This window comes from Mobula birostris, chromosome 16 (assembly GCF_030028105.1).
Source record: "Mobula birostris isolate sMobBir1 chromosome 16, sMobBir1.hap1, whole genome shotgun sequence".
Taxonomy (NCBI): Eukaryota; Metazoa; Chordata; class Chondrichthyes; order Myliobatiformes; family Myliobatidae; genus Mobula; species Mobula birostris.
Genome location: NC_092385.1, coordinates 8,037,738 through 8,054,974, shown reverse-complemented (window position 1 = coordinate 8,054,974; position 17,237 = coordinate 8,037,738). Strand labels below are relative to the sequence as shown.

Genomic DNA, 17,237 nt, shown 5'->3' with positions numbered 1-17,237 from the left:
TCTATACCCATCATAATTTTATATACCTCTATCAAATCTCCCCTCATTCTTCTACGCTCCAGGGAATAAAGTCCTAACCTATTCAACCTTTCTCTGTAATTGAGTTTCTCAAGTCCTGGCAACATCCTTGTAAACCTTCTCTGCACTCTTTCAACCTTATTTATATCCTTCCTGTAATTTGATGACCAAAACTGAACACAATACTCCAGATTCGGCCTCACCAATGCCTTATACAACCTCATCATAACATTCCAGCTCTTATACTCAATACTTTGATTAATAAAGGCCAATGTACCAAAAGCTCTCTTTACGACCCTATCTACCTGTGACGCTACTTTTAGGGAATTTTGTATCTGTATTCCCAGATCCCTCTGTTCTACTGCACTCCTCAGTGTCTTACCATTAACCCTGTATGTTCTACCTTGGTTTGTCCTTCCAACGTGCAATACCTCACACTTGTCTGTATTAAACTCCATCTGCCATTTCTTAGCCCATTTTTCCAGCTGGTCCAAGTCCCTCTGCAGGCTCTGAAAACCTTCCTCACTGTCTACTACACCTCCAATCTTTGTATCATCAGCAAATTTGCTGAAACCTTCCTCACTGTCTACTACACCTCCAATCTTTGTATCATCAGCAAATTTGCTGATCCAATTTACAACATTATCATCCAGATCATTGATATAGATGACAAATAACAATGGACCCAGCACTGATCCCTGTGGCATACCACTAGTCACAGGCCTCCACTCGGAGAAGCAATTCTCTACTACCACTCTCTGGCTTCTTCCATTGAGCCAATGTCTAATCCAATTTACCACCTCTCCATGTATACCTAACAACTGAATTTTCCTAACTAACCTCCCATGTGGGACCTTGTCAAAGGCCTTACTGAAATCCATGTAGACAATATCCACTGCCTTCCCTTCATCCACTTTCCTGGTAACCTCCTCAAAAGACTCCAATAGATTTGTCAAACATGACCTACCACGCACAAAGCCATATTGACTTTCCCTAATAAGTCCCTGTCTATCCAAATGCTTGTAGATTCTGTCTCTTAGTACTCCCTCCAATAACTTACCTACTACTGACGTTAAACTTACCGGCCTATAATTTCCTGGATTACTTTTCAATCCTTTTTTAAACAATGGAACAACATGAGCCACTCTCCAATCCTCCGGCACCTCAGCCATAGACAGCGACATTTTAAATATTTTTGCCAGGGCCCCCGCAATTTCAACACTAGTCTCCTTCAAGGTCCGAGGGAACACCCTGTCAGGTCCCGGGGATTTATCCACTTTAATTTTCCTCAAGACAGCAAGCACCTCCTCCTTTTCAATCTGTACAGTTTCCATGATCTCACTACTTGATTCCCTTAATTCCATAGACTTCATGCCAGTTTCCTTAGTAAATACAGACACAAAAAACCTGTTTAAGATCTCCCCCATTTCCTTTGGTTCCGCACATAGCCGACCACTCTGATCTTCAAGAGGACCAATTTTATCCCTTACAATCCTTTTGCTGTTAATATACCTGTAAAAGCTCTTTGGATTATCCTTCACTTTGACTGCCAAGGCAACCTCATGTCTTCTTTTAACCCTCCTGATTTCTTTCTTAAGTATTTTCTTGCACTTCTTCTACTCCTCAAGCACCTGATTTACTCCCTGTTTCCTATACATTTCATACAACTCCCTCTTCTTCTTTATCAGAGTTGCAATATCCCTTGAGAACCAAGGTTCCTTATTCCTATTCACTTTGCCTTTAATCCTGACAGGAACATACAAACTCTGCACTCTCAAAATTTCTCCTTTGAAGGCTTCCCACCTACCAATCACATCTTTGCCAGAGAACAACCTGTCCCAATCCACACTTTTTAGATCCTTTCTCATTTCTTCAAATTTGGCCTTCTTCCAGTTCAGAACCTCAACCCTAGGACCACATCTATCCTTGTCCATGATCAAATTGAAACTAATGGTGTTATGATCATTGGAACCAAAGTGCTCCCTTACACAGACTTCTGTCACCTGTCCTAACTCGTTTCCTAACAGGAGATCCAATATTGCATCCCCTCTAGTTGGTCCGTCTATATATTGATTTAGAAAACTTTCCTGAGCACATTTTACAAACTCTAAACCATCTAGACCCCTAACAGTATGGGAGTCCCAATCAATATATGAAAAATTAAAATCCCCTACCACCACAACTTTATGTTTCCTGCAGTTGCCTGCTATCTCTCTGCAGATTTGCTCTTCCAAGTCTTGTTGACTATTGGGTGGTCTGTAATACAATCCCACTAATGTGGCCATACCTTTCCTGTTTCTCAGCTCCACCCATAAGGACTCAGTAGATAAGCCCTCTAATCTGTCCTGCCTGAGCACTGCTGTAATATTTTCCCTAACAAGCAATGCTACTCCCCCTCCTTTCATTCCTCTGCCTTGATCACATCTGAAACATCGGAACCCTAGAATATTAAACTGCCAGTCTTGCCCCTCCTGTAGCCAAGTTTCACTAATTGCTATAACGTCATAATTCCACGTGTCAATCCATGCCCTCAACTCATCCGCCTTCCCCGCAATACTCCTAACATTGAAATATATACACCTCAGAAGATTTTTACCACCACTCACAACCTTTCTATCAGCGGATTTGCTTGAACTTTTAACATCGTTTATTTTCACCCCAGCCACACTGTCAGCTCTGGCACTCTGGTTCCCATCCCCCTGCAAATCTAGTTTAAAGTCTCCCCAATAGCACTAACAAACCTCCCTGAAAGGATATTGGTCCCCCTGTGGGCTATTCTCAGCACATCCTTAGGTTGTGTTGGTTATTAATGTAAAGGACATGTTTCACTGCATGTTTCAATGCACATGTGAAATAAATCAGAATCTGTATTTGAATCTAGTCAGTAATTCATGGTACACCTACTTATTAATGCAAATATCTAATCAGCCAATCATGTGGCAGAAACTCAGTGCGTGAAAACATGCAAGAGGTCAAAAGGTTCCGTTGTTGTCCAGACCAAACTTCAGAACGGGGAAGAAATGTAATTTAAGTGACTTTGACTGTGAAATGTTTTGGGGTGGTTTGAGTATCTCAGAAACTGCTGACCTCTTGGGATTTTCAGGCACAGCAGTCTCTGGCCTTTAAAGAGAATGGTGTGAAAACAAAAAAAAAGGATCCAGTGAGTGGCAATTCTGTAGGTGAAAATGAGAGATCTTAGAGGTCAGAGGAGAATGGCCAGACTAGTTCAAGCTGTCAGTAACTCAGATAACCAAGTGTTACAACAGTGATGTGCAGAAGGGCATCTCAATGCACAACACATACCTCCTGTACAGAATAAAGTGGCCACTGAGTGTATGTACTAGAATTTAAGTAGAAGAACATTGGGACTAGTGAAGGCTCTGCTTATTGCTTGTGCTGAAACATCCTCAGCACTCTAATGTCAATAATGTATTTATGATGAAAGGAAAGATGATTTTCTGGGTTTTGACAGTACGTTTGCTAAAATTGCAGGGAAGAAACCCCAATCTGTTAAAACTACTAAAAGGAAGAAGCCTTGTGAGTTGGAAATTCCAGAGAGGAAAGTGCACCAGCTAGAATCTACTGCAGAGGCAAAGCATCCATTGGAGTTTGACGCAGAAAAGTTGGTGACAAGTTATAAGCCTCCTTTGAAGCAAATGAAAGTCTCGAGCTACTTCCAAAAGGAGGAGGAGTTCAAGGCAATACCGTCCACAGAAACAATAAAGGAGGATTCAGTCCAGGTAAAGTCCAAGGAGCAGAGTGTGCGAAGAAAAGAGAAGAAATCAAGTAAGTTTTAGCTTTATTTCAAAAAGACATTTCCATGAAATTTTGAGCTGGCAGGTGAGATAAATCTAGAACGTGATAAAACACTTAATCCTTGAATAATTCCCCTTCAATTCCCTTAGCAAGAAGATCACTTTGAACTGGATTCATACAAATCAGGTACCTTCTGCATCAAAGTGAAGATGTCATCATTAGGGTGACCTTATAGATAGAAGTCTTTAAAACAAGGATAAGGTCAATCCAAGTTTTTAAAGAAAGTTGATCTATTCTGTATGAAAGGCTTTTATGTGTTTGATAAGGTCAACATGCAGAAGGTTTTCCATGTCTGGTACTCTAAAGATAGTTACTAATAAATCAAATAAAAAATTCAGGAGAAACTTTTGTCAAGAGAGTAGTATCACAAATCTGCAGATGCTGGAAATCCAAAGCAACACAGACAAAGACCGAGCATCTTCATTCCATCTGCCAGAAAAAGCTGGATCTCCAGGTGACCATCCGTTTCAATTCTACTTCCCATACCCATTCTGATATGTCTGTCCATGGCGTACTCTACTGCCGCGATGAAGCCACACTCAGGTTGGAGGAGTAACACCTTGTTCTGGGTAGCCTCGAATGTGATTACATGAACAATGATTTCACAAACTTCTGATAACTGTCCCCCATCTCCTTCCCTTAATGCCATGGTCTTCTGACCTCTTTTGTCAGATTCCCCTTCTCTAGTCCTTTATCTTTTTCACCAATCAACTTCCCAGTTCTTTACTTCACACTCCTCCCCCTCTCCCAGTTTCACTTAGCACCTACCACCTTGTACTTCTTCCTTTCCTCCCCCCACCTTTTAACTCTGACTTCTCTTTCGTCTCCATCCTAATGAAGGGTTTCAGCCCAAAATATCGACTGTTTACTCTTTTCTGTAGTTGCTGCCTGGCCTGCTGAGTTCCTCCAGCATTTTGTGTGTGTTATCAAGAGAATAGTTGTACTTTAGAACCTACTACTATGTGGAATATTTAAGGTAAATGACGCAGGTACACTTGAGATACATTAACTAGCCTAACCAATGTATTATTTTTCTGTGATTCACAGGATTAGAATTCTTTGGAATATTCTCTCAGGCTAAGTCACTTGTCCAATAATATAATCAATATAATATATCAAGCACAAGAGATTCTGCAGATACTGGAAATCCAGGCCAACACATACAAAATACTGGAGGAACTTGGCAGATAAGGCAGCATCGAAGGAGAGGAATAAAGATTTGATATTTTGGACTGAGACCTCTCTTCAGGATAACCATTGACCTTTTGGGCTGAAATTCTTCATCAGTCTCAACTCAAAACATCGACTCTTTATCCCTTTCTATAGATGCTGCCTGACCTGACAATAGGGAGGAGGTTAGCTCAATGCTTTACAGCGCCAGGATCAGCAATCAGCATTCAATTCCCACCCATCCGTAAGGAGCTTATACATTTTCCCCATGACCGTGCGGGATTCCTCCAAGTGCTCAGACTTCCTCCAAGTGCTCAGACTTCCTCCCACATTTCAAAGACGTATGGATTAAGGTTCGTAAGTTGTGGGCATGTTACAAGGAGGTGACTGGAAGCGGACCCAAGTGCAGGACACAGGCATGGAGACGGACTTGGACAGGGACTTGACTCGGACTCGGAACTTGACTTGCCTGGAACACAGAGCCTGGACTAGACACGAAGCCTTGACTGGACTGGACACTCGGAGCCTTGACTTGGACTGGACACTCGGAGCCTTGACTTGGACTGGACACTCGGAGCCTTGACTGGGACTGGGACTCGGAGCCTTGAAAACAAAACAACGAGAAACCACTTGCATCCCTGCTCGGAGCAGCAGCAAGACGCCACTCAGCTGGACACGAGACAACAAAACAAACAACAGACAAAAGGTATTTTGACACGGAGAAGTTCATGAAGATGGTCCCTTATCCTTGGTGGCTCGGAAGACGGTCTCTTATTCGCAGCGGCTCGGAAGACGGTCCCTTATTCTTGGCAGCTCGGAGTGGCGACAATCGGCCAGCAAGTCTCAGCTGAACATGAAAACGACAGAATTCACATCCTAGCTCAGTGTAGCGGCAAAACAGCCGGCAACGCAGTTGGACACAAAAACGACTGAATTCACTAAGCAGCCACAGGCACCAAAGCAGCTTAAGAGTCCACGATTCTTGGCTGCCCCGGGATAAGCATAGCTGCACAGGCTACAGTGATGAACCAGCAGCCAGTAGATGTAAGCCGGTGCTTGTATGCTGACCTGTTCGAATAAAGATCAGGTGCCCTGATCAAGGAGCCCAGTGGAACACAGGGAAAAGGAAATTAACTGAGGGGTCAACGGACCGGACAGTGACAGGGTGGGCTAGTTTGGCACTGGAAGCATGGCGATAACTGCAGGCTGCCCTTAGCACATCCTCATACTGTGTGGGCTGTTGATGCAAATGATACATTTCACTGTATGTTTCGAGGTTACGGCATACATCTGACAAACAAAGCTAATCTTTAGTCTTTAAAGCCTTCAGAGCAAGAAGGCTGTGAGTGAGCGGCTGATTTTCGGATCCAAGGCAGTTTTTACCACTTGGGGTAAAAGAGAGGCAAGACTGCGCAGGCGCGTGATGTCAGCCAGTAGAGTGCGAAAGGTTTAAAAAGAAGACCACCATATCCAGCGGGTTGAGTGAGAGGCAGCAGAGTGATAGGGCTTTGGCTGAACGGGCTTAGGCGGTAACGGGACAAGATGAGGTAGGTTTACCGGTGTTATTTGCAGAAAGGAGAAAGTAATGTGTGTGAGGCCAGTTTTCTGTGCTCGGTGTCAGATGTGGGAGGTCCTGGAGTTTCCCAGCCTCCTGAAGGCCATATCTGCACCAGGTGTGAAGAGCTGCAGCTCATAAGGGACCGAGTTAGGGAACTGGAGATGCAGCTCAATGACCTTCGCCTAGTCAGGGAGAGCGAGGAGGTGATAGAAAGGAGTTATAGGCAGGTTGTCACACCAGGGCCACGGCAGACAGACAAGTGGGTCACAATCAGGAGAGGGAAGGGGAAGAGACAGGTACTAGAGAGTACCCCTGTGGTTGTACCCCTTGACAATAAGTACTCCTGTTTGAGTACTGTTGGGGGGTGGACAGCCTACCTGAGGGAAGTAACAGTGACCACGCCTCTGGCACAGAGTGTGGCCCTGTGGCTCAGAAGGGTAGGGAAAGGAAGAGGAAGGCAGTAGTGATAGGGGACTGTATAGTTAGGGTGTCAGACAGGTGATTCTGTGGACGCAGGAAAGAAACTCGGATAGTAGTTTGCCTCCCAGGTGCCAGGGTCTGGGACGTTTCAGATCGCATCCAAGATATCCTGCAGTGGGAGGGAGAACAGCCAGAGGTCGTGGTACATATTGGTACCAATGACATAGGTAGGAAAAAGGGAGGAGGTCCTGAAAAAAGACTACAGGGAGTTAGGAAGGAAGTTGAGAAGCAGGACCACAAAGGTAGTAATCTCAGGATTACTGCCTGTGCCACGCGACAGTGAGAATAGGAATAGAATGAGGTGGAGGATAAATGCGTGGCTGAGGGATTGGAGCAGGGGTCAGGGATTCAGATTTCTGGATCCTTGGGACCTCTTTTGGGGCAGGTGTGACCTGTACAAAAATGACGGGTTGCACTTGAATCCCAGGGGGACCAATATCCTGGCAGGGAGGTTTGCTAAGGCTACTGGGGAGAGTTTAAACTAGAATTGTTGGGGGGTGGGAACCCAACTGAAGAGACTGGGGAAGGGGAGGTTGGCTCACAAATAGAGAAAGCTTGTAGACAGTGCGAGAGGGAGGTTAGGCAGGTGATAGAGAAGGGACGCGCTCAGACTGAAGGTTTGAGATGTGTCTATTTTAATGCAAGGAGTGTTGTGAGCAAGGCGGATGAGCTTAGAGCATGGACCAGTACTTGGAGATATTACGTGGTGGCCGTTACAGAGACTTGGATGGCTCAGGGACAGGAATGGTTACTTCAAGTGCTGGGTTTTAGATGTTTCAGAAAGGACAGGGAGGGAGGCAAAAGAGGTGGGGGTGTGGCACTGTTGATCAGAGATAGTGTCATGGCTGCAGAAAAGGTGGACGCCATGGAAGGATTGTCTACAGAGTTTCCGTGGGTGGAGATTAGGAACAGGAGGGGTCAATAACTTTACTGGGTGTTTTTTATAGGCCGCCCAATAGTAACAGGGATATCGAGGAGCAAATAAGGAAACAGATCCCAGAAAGGTGTAATAATAACAAAGTTGTCATGATGGGAGATTTTAATTTCCCCAATATCGATTCGCATCTCCCTAGAGCAAGGGGTTTAGATGGGGTGGATTTTGTTAGGTGTGTTCAGGAAGGTTTCTTGACACAATATGTAGATAAGCCTACAAGAGGAGAGACTGTACTTGATTTGGTATTGGGAAATGAACCTGGTCAGGTGTCAGATCTCTCAGTGGGAGAGCATTTTGGAGATAGTGATCATAATTCTATCTCCTTTGCAATAGCATTGGAGAGAGATAGGAACAGACAAGTTAGAAAAGCGTTTAATTGGAGTAAGGGGAATTATGAGGCTATCAGGCAGGAAATTGGAAGCTTAAATTGGAAAGAGATGTTCTCAGGGAACAGTATGAAGAAATGTGGCAAACGTTGAGGGGATATTTGTGTTGAGTTCTGCATAGGTACATTCCAATGAGACGGAAGTTATGGTAGGGTACAGGAACTGTGGTGTACAAAGGCCGTAAGAAATCGAGTCAAGAAGAAAATAAAAAGCTTACAAAAGGTTCAGAGAGCTAGGTAATGTTAGAGATCTAGAAGATTATAAGGCTAATAGGAAGGAGTTTAAGAAGGAAATTAGGAGAGCCAGAAGGGGGCATGAGAAGGTTTTGGCGGGCAGGATTAAGGAAAACCCCAAGGCATTCTACAAGTATGTGAAGAGCAAGGGGATAAGGCATGAAAGAATAGGACCTATCAAGTGTGACTGTGGGAAAATATGTATGGAACCGGAGGAAATAGCAGAGGTACTTAATGAATACTTTACTTAAGTATTCACTATGGAAAAGGATCTTGGTAATTGTAGTGATGACTTGCAGCAGACTGAAAAACTTGAGCATGTCGATATTAAGAAAGAGGATGTGCTGGAGCTTTTGGAAAGCATCAAGTTGGATAAGTTGCCGGGACCAGATGAGATGTACCCCAGGCTACTGTGCGAGGAGAGGGAGAAGATTGCTGAGCCTCTGGCGATCATCTTTGCATCATCAATGGGGACGGGAGAGGCTTCGGAGGTTTGGAGGGTTGCGGATGTTGTTCCTTTATTCAAGAAAGGGAGTAGAGATAGCCCAGGAAATTATAGACCAGTGAGTCTTACCTCAGTCGTTGGTAAGTTGATGGAGAAGATCCTGAGAGGCAGGATTTATGAATATTTGGAGAGGTATAATATGATTAGGAATAGTCAGCATGGCTTTGTCAAGGGCAAGTCGTGCCTTACGAGCGTGATTGAATTTTTTGAGGATGCAACTGAACACATTGATGAAGGAAGAGCAGTAGACGTAGTGTATATGGATTTCAGCAAGGCATTTGATAAGGTACCCCATGTAAGGCTTATTGAGAAAGTAAGGAGGCATGAGATTCAAGGGGACATTGCTTTGTGGATCCAGAAGGCAAAGAGAGGTTGTAGACAGGTCATATTCTGCATGGAGGTCAGTCGCCAGTGGAGTGCCTTAGGGATCTGTTCTGGGACCCTTACTCTTCGTGATTTTTATAAATGACCTGGATGAGGAAGTGGAGGGATGGGTTAGTAAGTTTGCTGATGACAAAAAGGTTGGAGGTGTTGTGGTTAGTGTGGAGGGCTGTCAGAGGTTGCAGCGGGACATTGATAGGATGAAAAACTGGGCTGAGAAGTGGCTGATGGAGTTCAACCCAGATAAGTGTGAAGTGGTTCATTTTGCTAGGTCAAATATGATGGCAGAATATCGTATTTATGGTAAGACTCTTGGCAGTATGGTGGATCAGAGGGATCTTGGGGTCCGAGTCCATAGGACACTCAAAGCAGCTGCGCAGGTTTACTTTGTGGTTAAGAAGGCATACGACGTATTGGCCTTCATCAGTTGTGGAGACCCCACTTGGAGTACTGTGCTCAGTTCTGGTCGCCTCACTACAGGAAGGATGTGGAAGCCATAGAAAGGGTGCAGAGGAGATTTACAAGGATGTTGCCTGGATTGGGGAGCATGCCTTATGAGAATAGGTTGAATGAACTCAGCCTTTTCTCCTTGGAGCGACGGAGGATGAGAGCTGACCTGATAGAGGTGTATAAGATGATGAGAGGCATTGACCATGTGGATAGTCAGAGGCTTTTTCCCAGGGCTGAAATGGTTGCCCCAAGAGGACACAGGTTTTAGATTCTGGGGAGGAGGTACACAGGAGATGTCAGGGGTAAGTTTTTTACTCAGAGAGTGGTGAGTGCGTGGAATGGGCTGCCGGCAACGGTGGTGGAGGCGGATATGATAGGGTCTTTTAAGAGACATTTTTCAATAGGTACATGGAGCTTAGAAAAATTGAGGGCTATAGGTACGCCTTGTAATTTCTAAGGTAGGGACATGTTCGGCACAACATTGTGGGCCGAAGGGCCTGTGTTGTGCTGTAGGTTTTCTATGTTTCTAAAATCTTTATTAAAGACAAAATGTCCCTAACCATTTCGGAAGAAAGGCAAGCAAAGAGTAAATGATAGTGTGCTACATGAATCTGGAAAATAATTAGTTTAACTATACCAGCATATGTAGTATAATTCCTTATTGATTTTAATCTGGACCCTGTGAACCTGCCTGTATCTACTGCAGCGATAACATCAATATCAGTACCAAGAAGTCAACGCTTTGTGATTTAACCATTAGTAACTTCTGTCATTTATCTCTGTAATGTATGGCATCATACTCTACATTGTAGATAGTATAGGCACATGAAGACGTACCCAAGGAACCACTAGAATTTGTCACGACCTTAGGTCATCAGTAGTTTTCTGAGGACTATTGAGTTTTTTGCTGTTGGATTTTCTTGTATTCTCTGCATCTTATTAGTTTTAATTATCTGTCTTGTTATGTTTCAGATTTTTAATGTGTTATTGTCAAGTCTTCTCTAGTTTACATTTAAGTTGCAATTGTCCTTGATTACTTCCAGTTAATTCTCTGAGACTTCGCAGGCATCCTATTAAGTATCCTTGGACTTCTGTCTCTTACTAGCATGGTTACTTGTCAGGTTGTAATTAGTCTGGGGTTTTATCAGCTGGGCACAGAATCTTCCAGGCCCTGGAGTGCATCTAAAGGGACAGTGCTAACCCCTCATTGGCTTGGTCATCCTGATCCTTGCCAAGAGAATTTTATTAACTTGAGTCTATGTGGATAGGTCTCTATCAGCTTTGCACATCTGGACACTTCAATTTTTCTCTTTCTTCTTTACAAAACAGCTCAAGCTCTGACAGATTACGTAGGGATCGTGAGTGAACAGTCCTTTTCAAGTCCAGCCACAAGTTCTCAATTGGATTGAGGTCTGGACTCTGACTTGGCCGCTCCAGGACATCAGCTTTGTTGTTTTTAAGCCATTCCTCTGAAGCTTTGGCTTTATGCTTGGTGTCATTGTCTTACTGGAAAACAAATCCTCTCCCAAGTCGCAGTTCTCTTGCAGACTACATCAGGTTTTCCTCCTGGATTTCCCTGTATTGTGCTGCATTCATTTTACCCTCTACCTTCACAAGCTTTCCAGGGCCTGCTGCAGTGAAGCATCCCCACAGCATGATGCAGTCACCTCCAGCTTCACGGTAGGGATGGCGTGTTTTGATGATGTGCGGTGTTTGGCTTGTGCCAAACATAGCATTTAGTCTGATGGCCAAAGAGCTCAATTTTGGTTTCATCAGACCATAGAGTCTTTTTCCACTTGACTTCAGAGTCTCCCACTTGCCTTCTGGCAAACTCTAGCTGAGATTTCTTGTGAGTTTTTTTCAACAGTGGCTTTCTCTGCCACTCTCCCATAAAGCTATCACTGGTGAAGCACCCAGGCAGCAGTTGTTGTATGCACAGTCTCTCTTATCTCAGCTACTGAAGCTTGTATCCTCCAGAGTTGTCATAGGTCTCTTGGTGGCCTTCCTCACTACTGAATAGAATTTACTTGAATCTTATGTCTGTCCCACAATGGGAGGGAGTAAAAATCTTGCATTATGACTCCGATGCAATGTACAGACATGTAAATTTATAAATCTAATGGCTTGTGGAAAGAAACTGCCCCATAGCTTGTTCACCTGGCTATAATGCTGCAGTACCATTTGCTAGATAGAAGCAGCCGAAGCAGTTTATGGTTGGGGTGACTGGTGTCTCCAATACCTTCCAGGCCTTCTTTACGCACCTGCTGTTGTAAATGTCCTCAGTGAAGGGAAGTTCACATCCACAGATGCACTGGGCTGTTCGTACCACTCTCTGTAGTCCCTAGCAATCAAGGCTAGTGCAGTTCCCATACCGGGGGTGATACAGCCAGTTAAGATGCTTTTAATGGTGTCCCTGCCTTGAGGACTTGGGGGTTCATGCCAAACTTCTTCAGTCGCCTGAAGTGGAGGAGACATTGTTATGCTTTTTTTTTGCTACACAGTTGGTGTGTGCTGTCCAGGTGAGATCTTCAGTGATGTGTATACCGAGGAACTTGAAACTACTCACCCTCTCAACTGCAGTCCCATTGATGTTGATCAGGGCGAGACTGTCTCCATTCCTCCTATAATCTAGAAACAGGTCTTTTATTTTTTGGACATTGAGGAGAGGTCCCCTTCTTGCACAGTCATTCACTTTTTGAGGACGGCCGGCTCTAGGCAGATTTACAGCTGTGCCATATTCTTTCCATTTCTCAATGATTGACTTAACTGTACTCCAAGGGATATTCAGTGACTTGGAAATTTTCTTGTATCCATCTCCTGACTTGTGCTTTTCAATAACCTTTTTGTAGAGATACTTGGAGTGTCCTTTTGTCTTTATGGTGTAGTTTTTGCCAGGATGCACCAGATACAGGTGTATTTTTATTACAATCAGTTGAAAGACCTTCACTGCATACAGTTTTCCAGAAACAGATCTCTATCTAACTAATTATGTGACTTCTAAAACACTGACTGCACACAGTTCTCCAAAAACAGATCTTCATTTTACTAATTATGTGACTTCTAAAACCATTTGACTGCACAAGTGATAATTTGGTGTATCATATTAAAGGGATTGAATACTTATGCAATCAATTATTTTGTGTTTTATATTTGTAACTAATTTAGATCACTTTGTAGAGATCTGTTTTCACTTTGACATAACAGTCTTTTTTTCTGTCGATCAGTGTCAGAAAAAGCTAAATTAAATCCACTGTGATTCAATGTTGTAAAACAATAAAACATGAAAATTTCCAACAGAGGTGAATACTATTTGTAGGCCCTGTATATGTACTCTAATAATATATTTACTTTGCACTTTGAACTTTAGGGACCACAAACTTCTGATATTCTTTTGCAGGAGTCATGAAATTTACACGAGGATTCCTGATTATGTCTCCTATTTTAGAGACATATCTCTTGGTGTCACACACTTCAACCATCACTCCAACATACAGTTTCTGATTGTCAGATTTGCTTGGTTGTATTATAATGCAGTCCTATCAAAACTGATAACCTATCTCTTTTTACGAGTTGAACATCAATTTCATTTCTGCCTCAATTGCATCCTTTCTACTTTCCGATAGTGACTTTGTGGTGTAAAAGCATGTGGGGTCAGCACAAGGAACAAAACAGACTATAAGACAACAGACATAGGAGCTGAATTAGGCTATTCAGCCCGTCGAGTCTGTTCTGCCATTCCATCATAGCATACTGACATAGCGCAGTGGCATAGTGGTTAGCACAACACTTTCCATTACAGACCTGGGTTCAATTCCTGCTGCTACCTATAAGGAGTTTGTACGTTCTCCCTGTGACCGCATGTGTTTTGTCCGGGTGCTCCTGTTTCCTCTCGCAGTCCAAAGACGTGCTGGTTAGTAGGTTAATTAGTTATTGTAAATTGGCCTGTGGTTAGGCTAGGATTAAATTGGGGGACTGCTGGGCAGCGTGGCTCCAAGTGCCAGAAGGGCATATTCTGTGCTGCATCTCAATAAATAAATAAATAATATTGAGGTTAGTAGATTATGGCTCTCTGAGGAACACCACTAGTCACAGATCTTCAGTCAAAATATGTCTCATTGAATGCTGTTGTTTTGTTGCTCATTGGGTTCTGTGTTGTTCTGCCGAGCATTGAGTGGATGCTATATTGGCCTCAGAACATGCGGCGACTCTTGTGGGCCGCCCTCTGCACCTCCCTAGATGCTTAGATGTGTCGGTTGCTAAAGCAAATGACGCATTTCACTGTATGTTTCAAGGTACACGTGACAAAGAAGTCTGAATCTGAATGGCAGAGCAGGTACAAGGAGCCAAGTGACCAACTCCTGCTTCTATTCCTTAGTCAAGATTTACTCAATTGTGTACTAATTATTTTAGCATTAGTGGTATAAAACAGAGCATGGTGGTCAATAGGACTTATTTTGACGAGAGGTCTCTGGTTAGTGGTGTTCCTCAGAGATCTGTACCTGAACCGCTGTAGTTTGTGATACATGTAAATGACTTGGATGGAAATGTAGATGGGTTGATTAGTAAGTTTGCTGGTGACACAAAGATTGGTGGTGTTATGGTTTGCATAGAAGACTGGCAAAGAATACAGTCGGATATAGAGCAGTTGAGGGGTAAGGTTTTTTACTCAGAGAGTTGTGGATGCCTGGAATGCACGGCCTGGTATGGTGGTAGAGGCAAATGCACTAGAGGCTTTTAAAAGACATTTGGATAGGCACATGGATGTAAGGAAGATGGAGTAGGTAGGGTGATTAGTGTTTGAGTGTTTTTGAGTTCCTTTTTAGCTGGTTCAGCACAATATTTTGGGCTGAATGGCCTGTTCTTGTGCTATGCTCAATGCAGATATGGTGCAGAAATGGCAGATTAACCCGGCCAAATGTGAAGAGCTGCACTTTGGAAGATCAAATGTAAAGAGACAGTACACCATTACGGGCAAACCCCTTAAAAATGTTGACATGCAGCAAGATCTTGGGGTCGAAGTCTGTAGCTCACTGAAAGTAACTACGCACATTGATAGTGTGATAAAAAAAAGGTATAAGGGGGCTTGCCTTTATTGGTCGAGGTACTGAGATCAAAGATTGTGAAATTATGCTGCAGCTTAAAACTCTGGTTAGGTTGCATCTGGAGTACTGCATTCAGTTCTAGTTCTTGTTCTATGTTCTATGTTAACTGTTATAGAAATTGCTGTTCTCTGATTAAGTTAGAAGCCTTCTAACTTGGTTTCATTATCAGTTTTTAGCATTCCAACAGTTCTGCCTTCCTCGGTGCTATTTTACTAATTTGTCATAAAGTTACACGACTTGTACTGGATGAAATGCTGCAATTAATTTGAGCTTAATACCATTTTGTTTCATATAATTCCCAAATATTAAAAAAATCGAACTAAGACTTCTTGAAGAAAACAGTTCTGCTTTTCAAAAGTATACTCCTTCGCATTAGAGGACCCATCCAGTTTCACTTCACTCCATATGAGTCCATATATTTAGATACAAAGAAGCCATCAATCCCCTTCTCTAAATAATCAATGTGTACTTTTGGTAATGGTGACTTTATCTACTTTCAACCCCGCTGGTTACATGTGCAATTCCAGCAAAAAAAGTGCAGTTTTACACTGAGTTTGGGTGAGATTAGAATGGAGGTCATGGGTTAAGGGTGAAAGGTGAAATATTTAAGTGGCTCATGTAGGGGAACTTCTTCACTCAGAGGGTGGTGTGAGTGTGGAACGTGCTGCCGGGGGAAATGGTGGATGTGGTTTTAATTTCAACATTTAAGAGGAGTTTTGCTGAAGTTTTTTTTGTGAAGTAACAGTTACTTTGTTTTTCTTTACTCTTGTGTACTCGAAATGACATTGAACAATTTTGAATTTTGAATTTAATACAGCCTTAGAGCCATAGAACACTACAGAACAGAAAACAGGCCATTTGGCCCTTCTAGTCTGTGCTGAACCTTTATTCCACTAGTTTACATTGACCTGCACCCAGTCCAGACCCCTCCCATCCATGTAGCTATCCAATTTATTCTCAAAACTTAAGAGTGAACCCACATTTACCACGTCAGATGGCAGCTTGTTTCACACTCCCGCCACTCTCTGAGTGAAGAAGCCCCCCCCAAGGCTCCTCCTAAATCTTTCGCCTTTCACCCTAAGGCCGTGGCCTCTCGTATTTATCTCTCCTAATCTAAGTGGAAAGAGCCTACTTGCATTTACTCTGTCTATTCCCCTCATAATTTTGTAAACCTCTATCAAATCTCCCCTCATTCTTCTATGCTCCAAGGAATAAAGTCCTAACCTGTTCAATCTTTCCCTATAACTCAACTCCTGAAGACCTGGCAACATCCTAGTAAATCTTCTCTGCACTCTTTCAATATTACTGATATCCTTCCTATAGTTAGGTGACCAGAACTGCACACAGTATTCCAAATTTGGCCTCACCAATGTCTTATACAACCTCACCATAACATCCTAACTCCTATACTCAATACTTTGATTTATGAATGCCAGGATGCAAAAGCCTTCTTTACAACCCTTCTGTACAGCCTTGTCAACAACTCCTCCAAGAAGACCACAACCTTGCAATGATTGGGAGGCTTTCGTGCCTCAATGACTTGGAGAGCTATGTTGGTAGGAATCAGGGCTTTAGGCTTTGGCTTTTGGGAGGGTCACCATGCCAAACAAGTCAAAAGGTAGAGGCCAGGTTAAGAGTGGTCCACCAGTCCTCCAGGTTTGGGGGTTCAGCTCAGGGCTAACAATCATGACTGGTAAAATTAAATTGTAATGGGAACAGCAATGATGAACCCTACATCTGAGTGCGACGGTATTCCTGAGTCTCCACCTGGGACTTGCATGACTGACTACAGTGAAAATTGCGAGGAAGCTACTGACATGAAGGAAGCCCTGAACATCACCAGAGATGGAGGACCTTCATTGCTGCTCTAAATGCTAACGGTGTAACAGACAGCAAGCTAAGTCAACAACTCAAATTGTGGGTGTCTTCATCAGGACATTTGACTGATGCAGTTTATCCTTTGAATGATTTTTTACTGATCTGTTTCAGTATTGTATTTCTCTGAGCCCACATGCTGATTCTTCATACTCTTGTAGAAAGTATCTGTTGTATATTTAATATTTCAGTAATATTTGAGTAATTTTGTCAATATATTGTTTGAGTTAGCATTTGTTGTTTACATAATTCATTATGGGTTCAGCGGGCTTGTATAGAAACTTAGCTCATTAGCTAACTCTGCTAACAGCCACATGACTCAGCGGGGA

The 17,237-nt window shown here is 43.1% G+C and overlaps 1 protein-coding gene across 6 annotated transcripts in view; it reads left to right on the top strand.

Moving 5' to 3' along the window:
* Positions 1-17,237, top strand: part of LOC140210965 (uncharacterized) — a 99,517-nt gene that overhangs the window by 46,417 nt on the left and 35,863 nt on the right. For all 6 annotated transcript variants that reach the window (XM_072280267.1, XM_072280266.1, XM_072280265.1 and 3 more), the window contains one exon: positions 3,511-3,804. In XM_072280267.1, the coding sequence (XP_072136368.1) occupies positions 3,511-3,804 (294 nt within the window). The remainder of the gene's footprint in view (positions 1-3,510; positions 3,805-17,237) is intronic.